At 34.8% G+C, this 16,051-nt stretch overlaps 1 protein-coding gene across 17 annotated transcripts in view; it reads left to right on the top strand.

Annotated features, from left to right (window-relative positions):
* The window catches only part of TCF12 (transcription factor 12), a 390,613-nt gene that overhangs the window by 341,405 nt on the left and 33,157 nt on the right, over positions 1-16,051 (top strand). For all 17 annotated transcript variants that reach the window (XM_033108034.1, XM_033108033.1, XM_033108043.1 and 14 more), the window contains 5 exons: positions 3,898-4,003; positions 5,043-5,182; positions 5,466-5,610; positions 5,924-5,988; positions 14,474-14,552. In XM_033108034.1, coding sequence (XP_032963925.1) covers positions 3,898-4,003; positions 5,043-5,182; positions 5,466-5,610; positions 5,924-5,988; positions 14,474-14,552 — 535 coding nt within the window. The remainder of the gene's footprint in view (positions 1-3,897; positions 4,004-5,042; positions 5,183-5,465; positions 5,611-5,923; positions 5,989-14,473; positions 14,553-16,051) is intronic.

The raw sequence follows: 16,051 nt of genomic DNA, 5'->3' as shown, positions 1-16,051 counted from the left end.
TCAGAAAATCATTATGCCTCTCTGCCTCACATGAATGTTTCCAACATTAATTATATGAAGGCTGCATTGAAATCGAGCACAGTATACAGCTCCAGCCTCTAGAGCTAAACAGAGAGTGGGCTGCCCTGAATTTGGGGTTATCCATGTGGCTAACCTGAACCATCCAAACAGGAAAAAGGGAATCTGTTTTTGCTAACTTGAGTCCAATTGGTTATATGAACTATGTTCCAAGGCTAAAGAGTAATTGTAAATATTCATCCCTGCAGTACTCTGTCACTCTTAAAAAGTCAGTTTGGGTGGATGGGATGAGGACATTAAAGATATTAATGTGGATTTGTTCTTTTCAACAGTGAAAGGAAGATATTGTTAGATTTTCAGTTATGTATTCATTCCACTCGAAATAAATGTTATGGTTCTAGTCACCCGACACTCAGTCTCTCTCATCTCCATTCCTGAAGGAGAAAATATAAGCGCTTGAGAAAGAAGAAAGTTCCATGATAGCTACTGTGAGCCTGACCTTCTGAAGTGGAGGCTAGAATTCTAAAGACAATTTCTAAATATCTACCACATTTTAATGGAACATCTTAAATTACTTAATTGTACCTGTTTCTATTTATCTTTAAAATAGTTTGACTCCTGGTAGATTTTAATCATCTTAAAGCGTACATATTCTTTTCTCTTAATTTTAAGATTGTTTGTTGTGATACAAAATCATACTTAAGATTTAAACGTATGATTAGATCACTAACTAGAAAAAAACTGGCATCTATGTGCAGGTGATCAGATGACATAAGCAGTCTGGTTTTAATTTGTGGCCAGTACTGATTGTAACTAAAAGAGACTTGCTCTTTTTGTGGAATTGGCTGACTGTTTCCCTACATCTGGAGTTAATAAAGTCGTTGAGACCACATCAGTTGCGCTTTGCCGCAAGAACTCTTTGATCTGAAAAATCGAGACTGGCACAACTGCTGCTTCATAACATTGCATCTATGTTTTTGCAAGCTATGGTTAAGATACCAAAAGTAAAGTTATTTGGCCTGTGTTAGAAATGCTGTTAGATGGGCCTCTTTGAGAACAATGTTTTTCAAAACATTTTTATGATACAAACTTTGAACTTATGTTGGTAAATAAAGGACAAACTTACAGCAGTTTTTACCATTTTCATTTATAAGATCTATCCTTTAAAAGTCCATTTATTTTTTCCAAAGCCTATTTGTAAAAACTAACATTAATAATAACTTTACCTCTAAAATGATCCCCGTCTTCTCCATACAGCTTCAGAAATTTTTACGAGTAGGCAAGTCTCTTCTGCTTTGTGTCTTGGTTTTCTTGCTTTCCACGACAGCCATCTATTAACCATTATCTGATCAGCATATTCTCCTTTATTTGACAGCGATTCATAAATCACTAAGGTCAGGTTTATCCCTTTATTTGTTTTTGTAATTGCAAACATTTAAAACTTTCCAAAGTATAAATACTGGGGGTGCCATTTTGCCAAAAAGTATACACATTAAAATGTGTATCATGTATATCATGTACAGAATACAGTGAATTGAATGGGAATAAGAACAAAGAAATATAAATTGACAAATAATGTATAAATTTAAACTGACAAATTATGTATGGTTTTTTTGTCAGTGAAATGACACCTCAGAACCTTTCATAATTATCATTGGGAGGCTTACATACTGTTTCAATCTATAATCTTGATAGAATTAAAGAATTTTATATTGCTTACTTTCAGATCAGCAATGATGTGTGTAGTAAATAAGCATTCGCAACAAAAAGCATATGTTCTAATACTATCTTCTAAATTTTATTCTCATTGTACTTTCTTGCTATGTCTGTGGATTTATTTTTCATTTATATGGTTTCAGGCTTTTAGGGAAATCTAAATAAAAGGGGACGGAGGGCATCTAGCTGTGGCTAAACTTAAACTCTGCAACTTGATTAAAAGAAAAAAAGCACAAAATTCCTTTCCTGAAAACTTTTTCCTGCCTATCAGCCTATAACCAAACACATTTGTATATACCCAATTATTTCATTTGAACACTATTTGTATGTAATAACACTACTAAACTAGAAAAATATGCTTAATATATATAATGAAAAAACCATTTTATCTGCCATATTCCTCTATGTAGGATCCTTCCAGCTAATTCATAGGAATATATCTTGTCACAAACTTCTTAGGTACCACAGGTGTGTGTTTTCACCTGTGGGATGTGAAAGGTAAGAAACTAACCTGAATTACCTGTCCATTAAAAAGACACATCTATACAAGTACTTGCACAACTAAGAGGAAGAGTAAAAATGGACTTTTTAACCTTTTATTTAGGTTGAATTTGTAAGATCACGTTAGACAACCACTGTAAGAAACAGTACTTGAGGATTCAACAGGGGCAATATGTACTGGTGTAACTACTCCCATACGAATGATAGAAAGATGATACTATTAGCTAATACTTAGTGAGTGGTTACTGTGCTAAACATTGTGTATGTATTATCTTGTCTGATCTTCGCATCAGACCCCTGATGCACTCACTGTTAGCACCATCTTACAAATGAGGAAGTTGGAAGTTGCATCTGGAAGGTTAGATAATTTGCCAGAAGTCTTTACAGTTAGTTAATGCTTCAGAGAAGGATAAATGAATACAAATGATAGTTTATGTAAATAAAAAATTTGACTCCAATTTCAATCTCTATGCTGCCTCAACTTTTTTATTGGTGCAAAGAAGTATATGCTCAGGGTGAAAATAGCAAACTGTGTGGAAGGGCATAAAGTAAATGTCCTCCTTCCCATTTCTAAGTCCAGATGTGTAACCATTTATGTAATTCATGTAATTACAGAAATATTCTATACTTATGCAAAAAATAAAGTTTTTTAAATACATATTCCCATTATTTTAGTACAGTAGTTACTTTGTTCCACTTAAGTAAACATTTAGGATTTTTATTTTGTAGTGAAATTTAATGGACGTACCCTTATCAGACTAGACAAAAGAAATATATTTCATATACTGCTCCCAGTAGAACACCATTCCATTTTTCCTGACTTCTGATTTACAGACCTTGTATTACCTTAAATGTTATTTGTTTTCTTTTTGGTTTCAGTAGTTATCATGAGAATGGTTTGATCATGTTTTGATTATTAAGGTTATTTGGCTGCACATTTAGTTTTCCAGAGAAATGACAATGTTGGCCATTTCCAGTTCAAAATGTTCATACTTGCTTATCTGAAGCATAGGATTACCAGAGGAAATTAATGCTGCTCTGACAATTAAAAGAAATTTTTCTTAAAGCTGTGCCGTACTTGAAAGTTTACTTGAAATGAACGAATTAAAACCCTTTGGCAGAATTTAGTTTTAATTTTGTTAACTCTACTTATCTGAGGAAGTTTCTGAACAATTGTGTTGTGCCTTTCACAGTCACCTTTCAATAGTAACAAAGGATAGTAACATTTAAGGTATTTTGATTGTAATAAATCAGTGAAAAGAATAAATTTTATGAACCCAAATTTTATTCCATGCTATATTCAAAACACATTTGTTTCTACCATCACATTTTGAATCCTGTGCCTGTATGGATTTGTGTTTTGTAAGCAAAGTCAATGTTTATGACTTTATTAAACCGCCTAGTTTAATTGTCACACAAAGGTGCATTACAAGAGTATTTGGAGTAGTATTTTTCTCTAGTAATCAGCTAAAACACATGTAGAGAGTAACCAAGTTAGACATTACTTGTGTGGATTTAGGCAGTTTCTTTGGATTTGTGGTAGGGCTTTATAGATAGATACTCGATAGGTCTTTTTTGGCCTTTTATAAATGAAGCACTCATTTTACATAAGTGACATGACAATAATTTACATTTTAATTAAATTTCCTATCTAATTTTAAGGTATATGCACCATCCCCAAATTCAGATGATTTCAACCGTGAATCTCCTAGTTATCCATCTCCCAAGCCACCAACCAGTATGTTTGCTAGCACTTTCTTTATGCAAGGTAAGTACTGCCAAATAGTTTTCAAATACTACAGTAATTATCTATTGTATATTAGCTAATATTTTAAAGTTGTGAGGAAGGAGAGTACCTCTGTAGGAATTCAGACATTATTTATTTACGTATTTTTGGCTGTCGTAAATTTCAAAGTTTTCTAGTGTTGTTTATTGCTGACCACAATCTAGTTGGACTATCCAGCAAACCATTGGAGTGCTCATCTAGTATAGATTGAAATTATAAAAGACTTCAATTGAGATATATGAATAGAGTTGCTCTTTCTCATTTCAGAATTTAAATGTATGAAAGATATTAACAACTCTAGTTTCTTACTTAGATTACAGACTCATATCACTCCTAGAATAATCAATATAAATAAAGAGTGACTATCATAGCAGAATAAGACTTAAGATAGAAAAAGTGTTGCATTTCCTTTAATTCACATCAGCAAATCATTGTTATTTGGTCTACTGTGGTTTTGGACTATGGGAAGCATATACTGTGGGAGCAATGCATTACTTCATAAGTGTTTCCTTGACTTTACATTGGTGAGTGAAGTCATTGCTAACACATTTCATATGAAGGCTGACTAGAACATAGTTATTATCAATTACTTAAGTTTATTATTAGAGAAATTTCTTTATTCCACAGTTTCAGAATGTGTGATATAATGTACATTGCTTGTTATAAATTAAGGACTTTTTTATGTATTTATGGGTATACCATGTAACAAAAATTAAATCCAACCTACCTCCAAATTTGGAATTTTTATTATCTTTGATATGAATCTAGATCTTTTGAGGATTTTTTTTAATGACCTACCTACTAGTTTGGATTACTGTTTTTACTCCTCTAACTATAAGGTTTTGTTCCTTCTTTTTAGATAGTAATTATACAGTTTGTGGGGAAGAAAACTGTAATAGACAATTAAGTTGGAAAGGACAGGAAAGAAATATCTGGAGGATACCCTTTGAATTTTTATAGCATCAAAATAAAAGAAAAATTTTTAGCTAAGGAACATTTTCTATTTCTCTTTTTGTCTTAGATGGGACCCACAATTCTTCTGACCTTTGGAGTTCATCAAATGGGATGAGCCAGCCTGGTTTTGGTGGAATTCTGGGGACCTCCACTTCCCACATGTCTCAATCCAGTAGTTATGGCAGCCTTCATTCACATGACCGCTTGGTAGGCTGTAACACATGACTGGGTTCAGCAAAACTTTGTCCTCACTTCTGTTTCTTTTGGGATTACAAGTGTAAGAGTTGATTCTACCAAAACTTCTGAAGTTTGAAATACTTCTAGGCATATTGCATTTAGCATGCCTTTTTTAAAAGTAAATGACAATAATAGCACTCTTTAGCTGCTAACTCTGTTCTTTTTTGATCTGTGATAATAGTTGTCCAGTTTTATGTGCATGTTATTCAGAAAACGTATTTAATAGATGATGTCTCTTTCCCCCTTTCTCTAGAGTTATCCTCCACACTCAGTTTCACCGACAGACATAAACACGAGTCTTCCACCGATGTCCAGCTTCCATCGCAGCAGTACCAGCAGTTCACCTTACGTTGCTGCCTCACACACGCCTCCCATCAATGGGTCAGACAGCATTCTAGGTGAGCTTTTTTACGTTGGCAAAACTTCCTAAAACCGAATATGGGGATTTTCAGTGAACCCCATATTTTTCAATATATTTTTTTAGTATAGAGTTTAAAAATGAAAGAAAAGAAACTTTTTGATTTTCATTAATGCAGAAACTGGTAAAGAACCAATCTTTACCTTAAGTACAACACATGCAGAGTATTTGCTAGCTTATGGTGACATCTGTGAGATAACTGTAGAAAGCACCCTAGAAATAATGGCAGAGTGCTAAAAAAGCCCGCCACCTTGCTAACATTCTTGATTTGTTTTCCTACTTGAAATACTCAGGAACCAGAGGGAATGCTGCTGGAAGCTCACAGACAGGTGATGCACTTGGAAAGGCTTTGGCATCTGTGAGTACTGATTTTACATATTCTACTGAACGAATTTTATACTGCCACATGCTGTGATTAGATTTTGTAGGTAGTATGTGTCATAGTTAAATGGTGTAGTTATAATAGGATCCAATTCATTGCTCTTTTAGCATTATACTTGGCTCATATTGATTCATGCTGCCCTTAAAATAACTCATGACAACATTCCCACAAGATCTGTCCTAACTTCAATTTAAATATATATGTCATTGTCTTAATGGAACAGATTTAGATAGAAGGAAATGTGGACACTTTAAAATCTAAAGCACAAATGACTGAGATTAATATTAAGCTGATTTGTTAGTTTTAAATACCTGCTTAGTGAGTTGCCCATTAAAATAAATCAGGTGGGACCGAGAAAGGCAACTCAGTTATTCTCCTGATCCAGAAAAGGAAGGGCTTTTATAAGGAATTTTTCCAAGACGGAAAGTATTTTTCATATTTTTTAAAAGGAAAAATTAACCATCTGCAACTGATTCATTCAAGAAATAGGAAAAGAGAGCCTTGCCTCAAAAGAGTGAGATTCATTGAAATTTCATGCTAAAATGAGTAAAACTGAATTTAAGGGATCCCATTGTATTTTCTTGAGCATCTAGTACATAACACATTAGGGCATTAATGACAAAGCAATGATGGTTTAATAAAAGCAAGAATTATGTTTCAATGTAAGTGATCCTTAAAGCATTAAAACTAAAATCCCTTCTTTTGGAATTTTTTTAGGGAGAGCATTTACCAGTAATCCACAAAGATTACAAATCTAATTACTTAATAGAGGCACTTCTGCTTTGTACTTTGTGAAGTTTCTTCTTAGGCCTTTTCTTTCTTTTTCTCTTCTGAGTGATGTGCTGCTCAGAATTCCCGGAGTTGTCTTACATTTTCTATGACATCCAGTTAACTCTCAAACACATTTGCTGCTGTTTATGGGAAGGGCAGACTACTTAATGTGTAAGTAATTAATGGGAAGCAAGTATTGAACATTTAAGGAGGTAAACCTCTTTGTATATGGTTTCTGTAGATAAACCTTTCTCTGCAGCCGAGTACGAGTTTCTTCAGAAATGAAGCCAAGTCAAATTCATCACATAATGGAATAGAGTAAATGTTTGTTGAATTCAGTCTTGTATCATATAACAATAATAGTGATGATAACAAAACCCACAAAAATATTGGCTATGATTTAAATGCTTACTAGGTGCTAGGCACTGTACTAAGCATTTTACATGCTTTGTTTTATTTAATCCTCAAGAAAACCCTGTGAGGTTGGCATCATTTTCTCCACATTGCAGATAAGGAACTAAGGTTTAAAAGGTTAAGTAACCACCAGCTCAGAAAGATTAAGTTGCTTGCCCTAGGGATCACCAAGCTAAAAGCCCTCATATGTTCAATGAGAACCCTGATCTGATGAGCTTTACTACCTGGTACTTCTGGAAAGAACAGTGCGGCAGTGACTTACAGGGTGAAGAGGGTTAGAGGCAGTTGCCCTACCTTCTCGGGACTTACTCCGACCTGCTGAAAACTACCGACTTAGAAGAAAATTATTCTATAATATGAAATCTGAGTGTCTCCCAGGTATCTTATTGGCTTGCCATATTCCTTCTGCTGATTCTAACGGCATTCAGTAGCAGAAATTTCATATGTAGGAGGACAGATAACATTTGAGCCTTCAATACTAGGCAACTTTCAAAAATATAATGTGCATTTCTGGGGCTTTTTTCTCAAAGGTCTTCTGTTTATTTTATTCAAAGAAAACTTCTGTAAAGGAATCTTGGCACATAAGTAGGCAAGAATTTGTGGTGATCTCAGTGGTCCTTCAAACTCCTTTTCAGTTTCCCTTCAAATCCTTGACTATTTTCCCATATTATGACCAGCATACTACCCAGCCAGTTGGCATTTGGAAAAGAAAGTCCAAATTCACTGTGAGTGGAAGCCAGGAAAGAATGTTTAATCTAGTTAGTGGGTGGGCTTTGGTTGTCATGGAAACTCAGATCTGTCATCCTATGTTGTTACTAGGCAGGAGCAGCTAGGTCATTCCATAAATCATGTCTGTCATAGCTGACGGTGATGCATTCCATCTGCTCCATCACTGCATGCCATAGTCTGCACACTTCAAATCCCTTCCTTCAATCCATCTGCTGTCCCCCACCCCACCGGACACCTCCCCCCAATACATTCTTTCTCTCTCCATTACAGACTCATATTCACTCTAGTGTTCTCAGAATGTACTGAAAAACAAAACATTACATTGGGGATAGGAAGGAATAGAAGAGATGAGGACAGAATTTTATGAGGATGACATTGAAGAGTCTGACATATGTATCAGAATTTTATGTTAGGTATTTGAGATCTTTGGAAATGGTGACCATGAATATTTTGAAATTTCAAGTTCTTTAGAATGTGATGTTTTTAATACAGCATCTAGTTTTAGATGGTGAAACACCATGCTATTGTCATTAGAAGTTATTTCTAGCTCCCCAATTGTCCGATACATGTCTTAGAAGGTCTTTCATGTGTGAAACATCAGAGGGTTCAACCTTTGTTCTTCAGTTTAGGTATTAAAGAGCACAAAGAATACTGTGTGATTAAACATGTAAGGCCAGATAATACATTTGCAAAGGTTCTTTTATTTTAGGTTTAAGCCTGGATAATTGTGGTCTTAATCTCAGCATAGCTAGAAAGAGAATTGTACATGAAAGTATTTACACAAAGTTCCCAAAGCCCTGTGGATTATGCATTAGTTTAGATAATAAACTAGGGTAGATAGAAGGAAAGGGAAATCTGGGTATTCGTGCCATTTCTAATGTGTTTCCCTGAACATTTGCCAGACAATAACCCTTTAAGATTGTGCCCATGGAGAGTTATATAGAGGAAGAAACATCTGGTTTATTTCAGTGCCTAATACCATATCAAAACACTTGGTCTTTAATTTAGAGGAGATCAAACAAGAGAACTGTTTAACTTTGTTGATTATATCAGACTTCTTTGTGATAATTTATGTTTTGATTTCTACCTCAGAGCAAAGGAGAGAGAAAAAAAGAGAATTTTAATATGGATAGTTCAATGGTCAGTAGTCTCTAACAAAAGAAGAGAAAATTCAGGGAAGTTGACGTTTAAAAGTAATTCATGAAATAAGTTTCTTTGTTCCTTAGACTCAATAACATTAGCATGATAAAGATTAACTGAAATGTGCACTGTAGTGTTTAAGAAATTGGGCTCCCAGTTCTGAGGTTGGGCTTGGGAGCTCTCTATTGTTCCTGTTTTGTCTGAGGCCCTTTTCATTACCCTCTGGCTTATTGGCTCCCTGCTGATTGGAATGGACCGTGACTGATAGGAGGAGGGGCCTCATTTGTTGCAGTAAAATGAGGCATATTACCGTGTAAGCCTGGCAGAAGGTACTGGGAGGTATTCATCATTGGTCATTTAACAGTACAAGGACCACGGCTGCATGCGGAATGAGTTCTTACTTTGTGTTTATGCTCCAGATTCTAAATCACTCCCGTCCTCATTTTTAAATGACTGACTTTTTTTCTTTTTTTTCTTTCAAACATCAATGTAGGAGTTATTTAAGGTCAGAAAGTACAAAAAGTAATGTATTCCTGATTTAGAATGCTCTTTGTCAAATAAAACCGTATGTTTAGAATTTCTTAAAATAGCACACTTTCTATATAAAATAATTTGTCTGTTATTTGGTAATAGAATAAACATGCAAAGGTGAAGTTTAATGAAATGATCTGTGATCTAAAAGGCTGTTATTTTGCCTTTTTAATGTTGTGTTACTCCTCTCCTCACGTACACATTTTTTTTTTTTATGAAAGTCAAACGGGCAAGAAAAGTCCTGTAATTTGCCAGGCTGTCAGTTCAGGAAAAGTATTAATAACAGTTCTGTGTATCGTCACTTTAGGACCAAGGAGAACCAGGGAATGTGAGGGGTGGGTGGAGAAAATGGCTTTTGTTGTACAGAGAAGCTGCTTTTGGAGAAAACACCAGAAATTATATGATTTTATACTTGATACATTTTTGGTACTGCCTCTCCTGTTTCCACAATGATTTTTAAAAGCTCCCACCTATTTTATGTACATTGTCAGAACATTTTGCTAAGTAGTTTCAAGGCAGTGATATATAACTCTATAGAGTGTAACCTCTTCCTTCTTTGAGATAAAGAAATTGTCACCAGTTCTTGAGATGGTTAGGGATTATTTAACACTAGTAGCAGAATTATCGGGGAAAATAAGGGTTGATGGTGTTTATACCCTCAAAAGTTCATACCTACCTGATGATGTATGGATAGCTTAGTCCATAAACAGTAATTCTCAGAAATAGTGGAACCTCACTATATTGTTGTTTTCAAATTATATACCATAAAACTGATTTATAAAAGAATTCATCTTTATAGCAAGATCTTTGGTATTTCTGTTACTAAACCCTATTATATAAATACTAAGATAAATACTACCACTCACCAAACCTTGCTTTTAATCAAAAAGTATTATAGCTAATTTCAAGTGCAATTTAGTGACTCAAGTATTAAAACATTACTGAGCACCTACTGTGGGTGACAATGACAAACAGTGGATTCAATGTGGGACAATATAAGGTCCCTGCCTTCAAAGAGCTTACATTCAAGGAGAGAAGATAAAACAGTTATACAAAAAGTGATAATGTAAAGAATAGCTTGAAGTAAAAGCTCAAAAAGAAGTACAGGTTATTTATTCTAAGAATATAAAGGAGGTAAAAATGAGTATAAATGAAAAGGTGACATTTAAGCTGGGTACTTTGATGTGGTTCAGAATTCCATCAGGGAGAAGTTAAGGAACAGACATTTTGAAAGGACAAGCAATGTTCATAAAATGAAAAAAAAGTATTTTGTTTGGATAATAGGGTACATAATGTTATAAGTAAGTTATACGGTAGAAAGATATTTTCGTGACCAGATTATAGAAGACATCAAATGTCATTCTGTTTTATTTAGTAAGAAACAGAAAGCACTGCATGGGATTTGGCTGTTCAAAACTGCTTGAGGACAATAACTCAAGGAATTATGTATTGGATGAAAGGAGCAGGGAGTAACTAGAAATATAAAGACTTAAATAGTCCAGCTACAAGTTCTAGTAAATGTTTGAAGAAGTGTCATGGCAGTGAGAATGATGTGTGCCAATCCCAGAAACTAGAGCATTGTGGGTATTGATATCTATGGTGAGAAGCATAGAAGGACAGGGAAAAGGAGGAGAGAAAGTGGTTTTGGAGACGATGAGAAGGGTAGTGCTGAGGTAGAGAAGACAGAAGAGTAGAGATGGGAAGGGTTAGAAAGCTCGGGGCAGTGATGAAAATTGGGTTTGGACATACTGAGCTTGAGATGAAAGAAGAATAGGTCCAGATGAAGAAGTCCAGCAACCAATGTGAGGATAGAGATGTCAACTTAGGAGTCATTCACAGGGGTGTCATAGTTAATACTTTGTGAAGAATGATATTACCAAGAGATAAAACACAGGTAAACAGAACAGGAAGCCGAGACTAGAGCTCTAGGGAAACCTACCTAAAGGGAAGTAGGTAGGTTTGAAAAAAATCAAAGAGGTATGGGGTCTAGGTAAATACATCTAAGGATTTAAAAGAAATACTCAAATGGTAACTGCTCGCAAGGATAATATTCTTTCAACAAATATGTATATATTTACCAGCAGTGTTGCAGAATCTGAAACTACTGCAGATTCTGTATAATTCAGATTTTGTCTGAATAAGACCAAGTCCTCGCTCTTGTGGAACATCCATTTCTAGGGGAAAGGATAAGAAAACAGGTAATAAACAAGTAAACAAATTTGGACAATTAGGGATCAATGTAAATAGTATGAAGAAAACAAAAGTAGGAGGGTGTAAAGAGAGGGAATGCTATTTCTCCAGTGCTTTCATGCTATTAATCCTTACAGACAAGGAAATCAAAAATCAGTGAGTTGATCTAGTTTATGACAAAGTTTTGCACGAAACTGAAACTTTTCTACTCCTCATCCACCCACCATCAATGTTATCAACCCTTCCCTCCTCTATTGATGTTATAGTCAAGACATAGTTCATAAAAGTTAGGATCAATTGTTCATAAAAGGTATAATTATTTGAATCTTAAACATGAGAAATAGTGATTTACAAAAGTAAAGTGGTATATTGATAAATGTTTGTATTGTAGTTCAGTGACCTTAACCTAGTTTACTTATGTGGTTGAAATAAATTACTGTGTGTATGCAGGCCAGTGGGAACCAAAATGTGACCTTTAGCTAATTTTCAGATGCTCCCTGAATTTTTAATAGGCAACAGATTTAAGACCAACAAAATTTATATTAATGACATACTATCTCACTGTTACTGAGTCTTCCCATAAAGCCTTTTGAAGTCTTCTTGTCAGCTTTGACTTTCTAACTTGAATATGCAACTTCTGGGTCTGGCTATTTGGAGAGAGTTTGTGTTGAAAGGCATTTACAGTTACTATTTAGTAACATCATACAAATTGGTGTGTTTTATTTGACATAGATATATCCATTTGTATTCACAGGAAAAAAATAGACTTTCTGGCTGCTTGCAATTTAATTAGTGCTGTCTTCTTCTTAAAATATGAAAATGTTATGTTTAATGATTATGACTTGTGGAATTTTGTTTTATATGAGCCTGGCCCAGTATCTGGGCTTTTTAGTATATTACACTGTCTTTAAAACCAATGCTGAGATTCTTTATAGGACATAATTTGGGCCCCTTTAAATTCAGTCGAGCTCTAAGCTTATTCAGAGCAAGGTTATTTCTCTTGGATGACTCTTTGCACCATTTATTAGTTTTCCTTTTTAAAATATTTGATCACAATTTGTCCACATAAGTTGGTTTGTCTGCCCTCTGTGCTGAAATGTGAAGATGATTTATTTTGCCCATTAGAAGAATAGGATTATCCTAGAGAAGACTTCCTAGGGACCCTTTGTACCTGAATTAAGGAGACTTTTAAAATATCTAATGATTCATTAGATAAACTTGAATAGATTTCTGTCAAACTTTTTTTTAGCAATATGAAATAAATGCTAGGTATTGCAACAAAACTTTCAGCCAGGGCGGTTGGATGGCTCAGTTGGTTAAAGGGCGAGCTCTGAACAACAGGGTTGCCAGTTCGATTCCCACATAGACCAGTGAGCTGTGCCCTCTACAACTAGATCGAAGACAACGAGCTGCCACAGAGCTTCCAGAGGGGCGGCTGGATGGCTCAGTTGGTTAGAGCGCGAGCTCTCAACAGCAAGGTTGCCGGTTCAATTCCCACATGGGACAGTGGGCTGAAAACGGCGACTGGACCTGGAGCTGAGCTGAGCCCTCCACAACTACATTGAAGGACTTGGAGCTGATGGGCCCTGGAGAAACACACTGTTCTCCAATATTCCCCAATACAAAAACTAAAATAAGAAAACAAAAGACTTTCAGCCAAAATACCAAAATTTCCACATCCAGATATGTTATCTTCTTTAAAGTAAACCTCTTGGAAGATGAAGTCCAGCCCACAGATTATTTTGGGAACATTTTTTGAAGAACTTGGAGGATTTTTTCACTTTCCTCCAGGGTGACAAAATATCCTTTGAGAGCAAGTTTGATTTTTTAAAATACTCATACATCATTTGGAGCTTAATTTGGCAAAAATGTAGTTAATCAAACTGAGAGCTTTTTAAATGAGAAATAAGGGGTAACTTTTAAATTATTTTCTTTGTCTGGCTTTTAAAATTGATTTTGAAGATTCTTCTCTTCAAAAGATAAGTTAATAGTTTTCCTGAGATAATTGTTTTTAATGGATATCACTTATTTAGATGGTATGTTCTAGAACCATTCTTTTTTTTTTTTTTTTACGCCGTCATGTTTTATTTTAAAATATGTCTACACTGCATTGAGCATCAACACAGATGTGACTAAGAAACCCACAGTCCTGTCCCAGCAGGCAATGGGTCCAGTGTACGACTTAGGGTGTGGACTATTATTTTTCACAGTGAGAAAACAAAGAAAGGATAGGACAGACAAAATGGACATTATTCCCAACTCCTGTTCAGGAATCTGAGTGATGAAATGGAAAAATAAGCTTATAAAGCTCTTCTAAATCCCCTTCTCTCAATCAGTTGATGAAGAACCATTCTTGATTGTTTATCAAGGTTGCTAACTTAATAGTCACTTCTCTTTTTTGTTCAAACAATTAAAAACTTTAATTTTCAACTAAAACAATAAAGAAATAGTTAAGATCTATTTTATTCCTCTCACATTAGAATATATATGATACTTTAATCCTAGTTTTAAAACAGAGGCTTTTATAGCCTTTATGTAATGGAATAGTCCTAAAATTGATGAAACAGTTTTTCACTCTGAGTTTTAGGGATGACAACTTAGGTTATAAAAATAGCTCCATGCTAATGGATTTATATTTTGCTATTGTCACATATTGATATGTGTGTATCTTTTTTTTTCTGGTTAGATTTATTCTCCTGACCATACCAGCAGTAGTTTTCCATCAAATCCATCAACACCAGTTGGATCACCCTCACCTCTCACAGGTAGGCTTGTCTTTTATCTAACTATTTAATAACATGTATGGGATTACTTGGAAATATCCAAAATTTGTTTTCTCAATAAAGTCCAATAAAATACTCATGGAAAAAAAATATTTAGATTTTGAGAAAGTATGTAAATAGCTTTCTTCTTGAGTTCATTTTGGAGAATGTTGAAATATTTGCTAGTTTTGAATTATTTGTTCATAGCTTCTTTGATTCTTAAAATAGTTTATGGTAATTTCTAAGAACAGTTGTTATAACAGGATAAAAATAAAGCAATGCAATTTCAGTGAAGAAGGTAATATGGAGGAGGTAAATCGAAACAAACAAAATAACCTATTGAGAAATACATGCAACTTCTTTCTTTCTTGTTCTCTGCATTTTTCCATGTACCGTGTGTAAGGCTCAAAAATGAAGAACTCGCTGCTAGTTTGTCTTTATTTTTAGGCACTAAGTTATTATTTCATATGTGTGTGTGTGTGTGTGTGTGTATAAATAAATAAATAAATAAATTCCTGGGGAAAATACAGTTTTTTGGCTAAGAACTCTGTGAATGTGGATAAATTTTGTTAGTGGAGTTAAAATAAGTGGTACAGATTTGCTTTACATTTTCCTTTTTTATTCACATTAGCTTTAACAAGTTTCAGCTATATCTTACAGTATAAATTTGTTGAGATACAGTTGTTATTGTAAATAGGAAATTTTACATTTATTAAGAATAAAGAAAATTACAGAAAAGTGCTTAATATCTGTTAAGCTATAATTGTAAGACTAGAACTTTATTTTTATGACCTGTGTTTGGAGAAAAACCATGCTGAAGAAAAAATGTATTAGTTCTCAGGAGGGACTTAGGCAACTGGGTGAAACTTGCCGTATTGCTCCAACAGTTGGCCTCAGAAATGATTCTCTTTTCCTGATCGAGACATTAGTTAAGTCCATATCATGTGGTTTTGTTGTTGTTGTTGTTTAGCCTTTTTCCATTGTTCAATACGTATTTCTGAAAATCAGGGCGCTGGTATATCAGGCCCTGGCTATCACCTGTGCTTTGTGTATTAGCCTTGTGACTCTGCTAAGAAGCATTCCAGTGTGTGGAGATGATGAACTGCTAGCAGCTGCTTTCAGCTATTAGTGGGTTCTGCCACTTTCTCAGACACCATGGCTTCAGCTGTCTAGTAAAAGTTGAACAGCTGTTCGCCACATAGACCAGACTATGAAAATATGAAAGACCCATTGACTTAAAGTTGTTGTTTAACAGAGAGCTGAAATTACAGGAAGAATGATGTAACTTTAACCCTACTCACCCTCTTGGCACAGTTTTCCTGAAATTATCAGTATTATTCTTTCACTTTCTCATCTGAGGTGCTGTATCAGCCCGTACTATATGTCCCCACTTCCTCTGTTCCTCTGCCCAGAAACAGAGCTTGAGAGTGTCCTTTGGTTTTTATTAACACTTGGTTGGAAAGCAGGCAGCAGAGGAGCTCAGCATCTTTGAAGAGACATCA

The sequence above is a fragment of the Rhinolophus ferrumequinum genome, chromosome 6 (assembly GCF_004115265.2).
Source record: "Rhinolophus ferrumequinum isolate MPI-CBG mRhiFer1 chromosome 6, mRhiFer1_v1.p, whole genome shotgun sequence".
NCBI classification, from domain to species: Eukaryota; Metazoa; Chordata; class Mammalia; order Chiroptera; family Rhinolophidae; genus Rhinolophus; species Rhinolophus ferrumequinum.
This window is presented reverse-complemented; position numbering and strand designations above follow the sequence as displayed.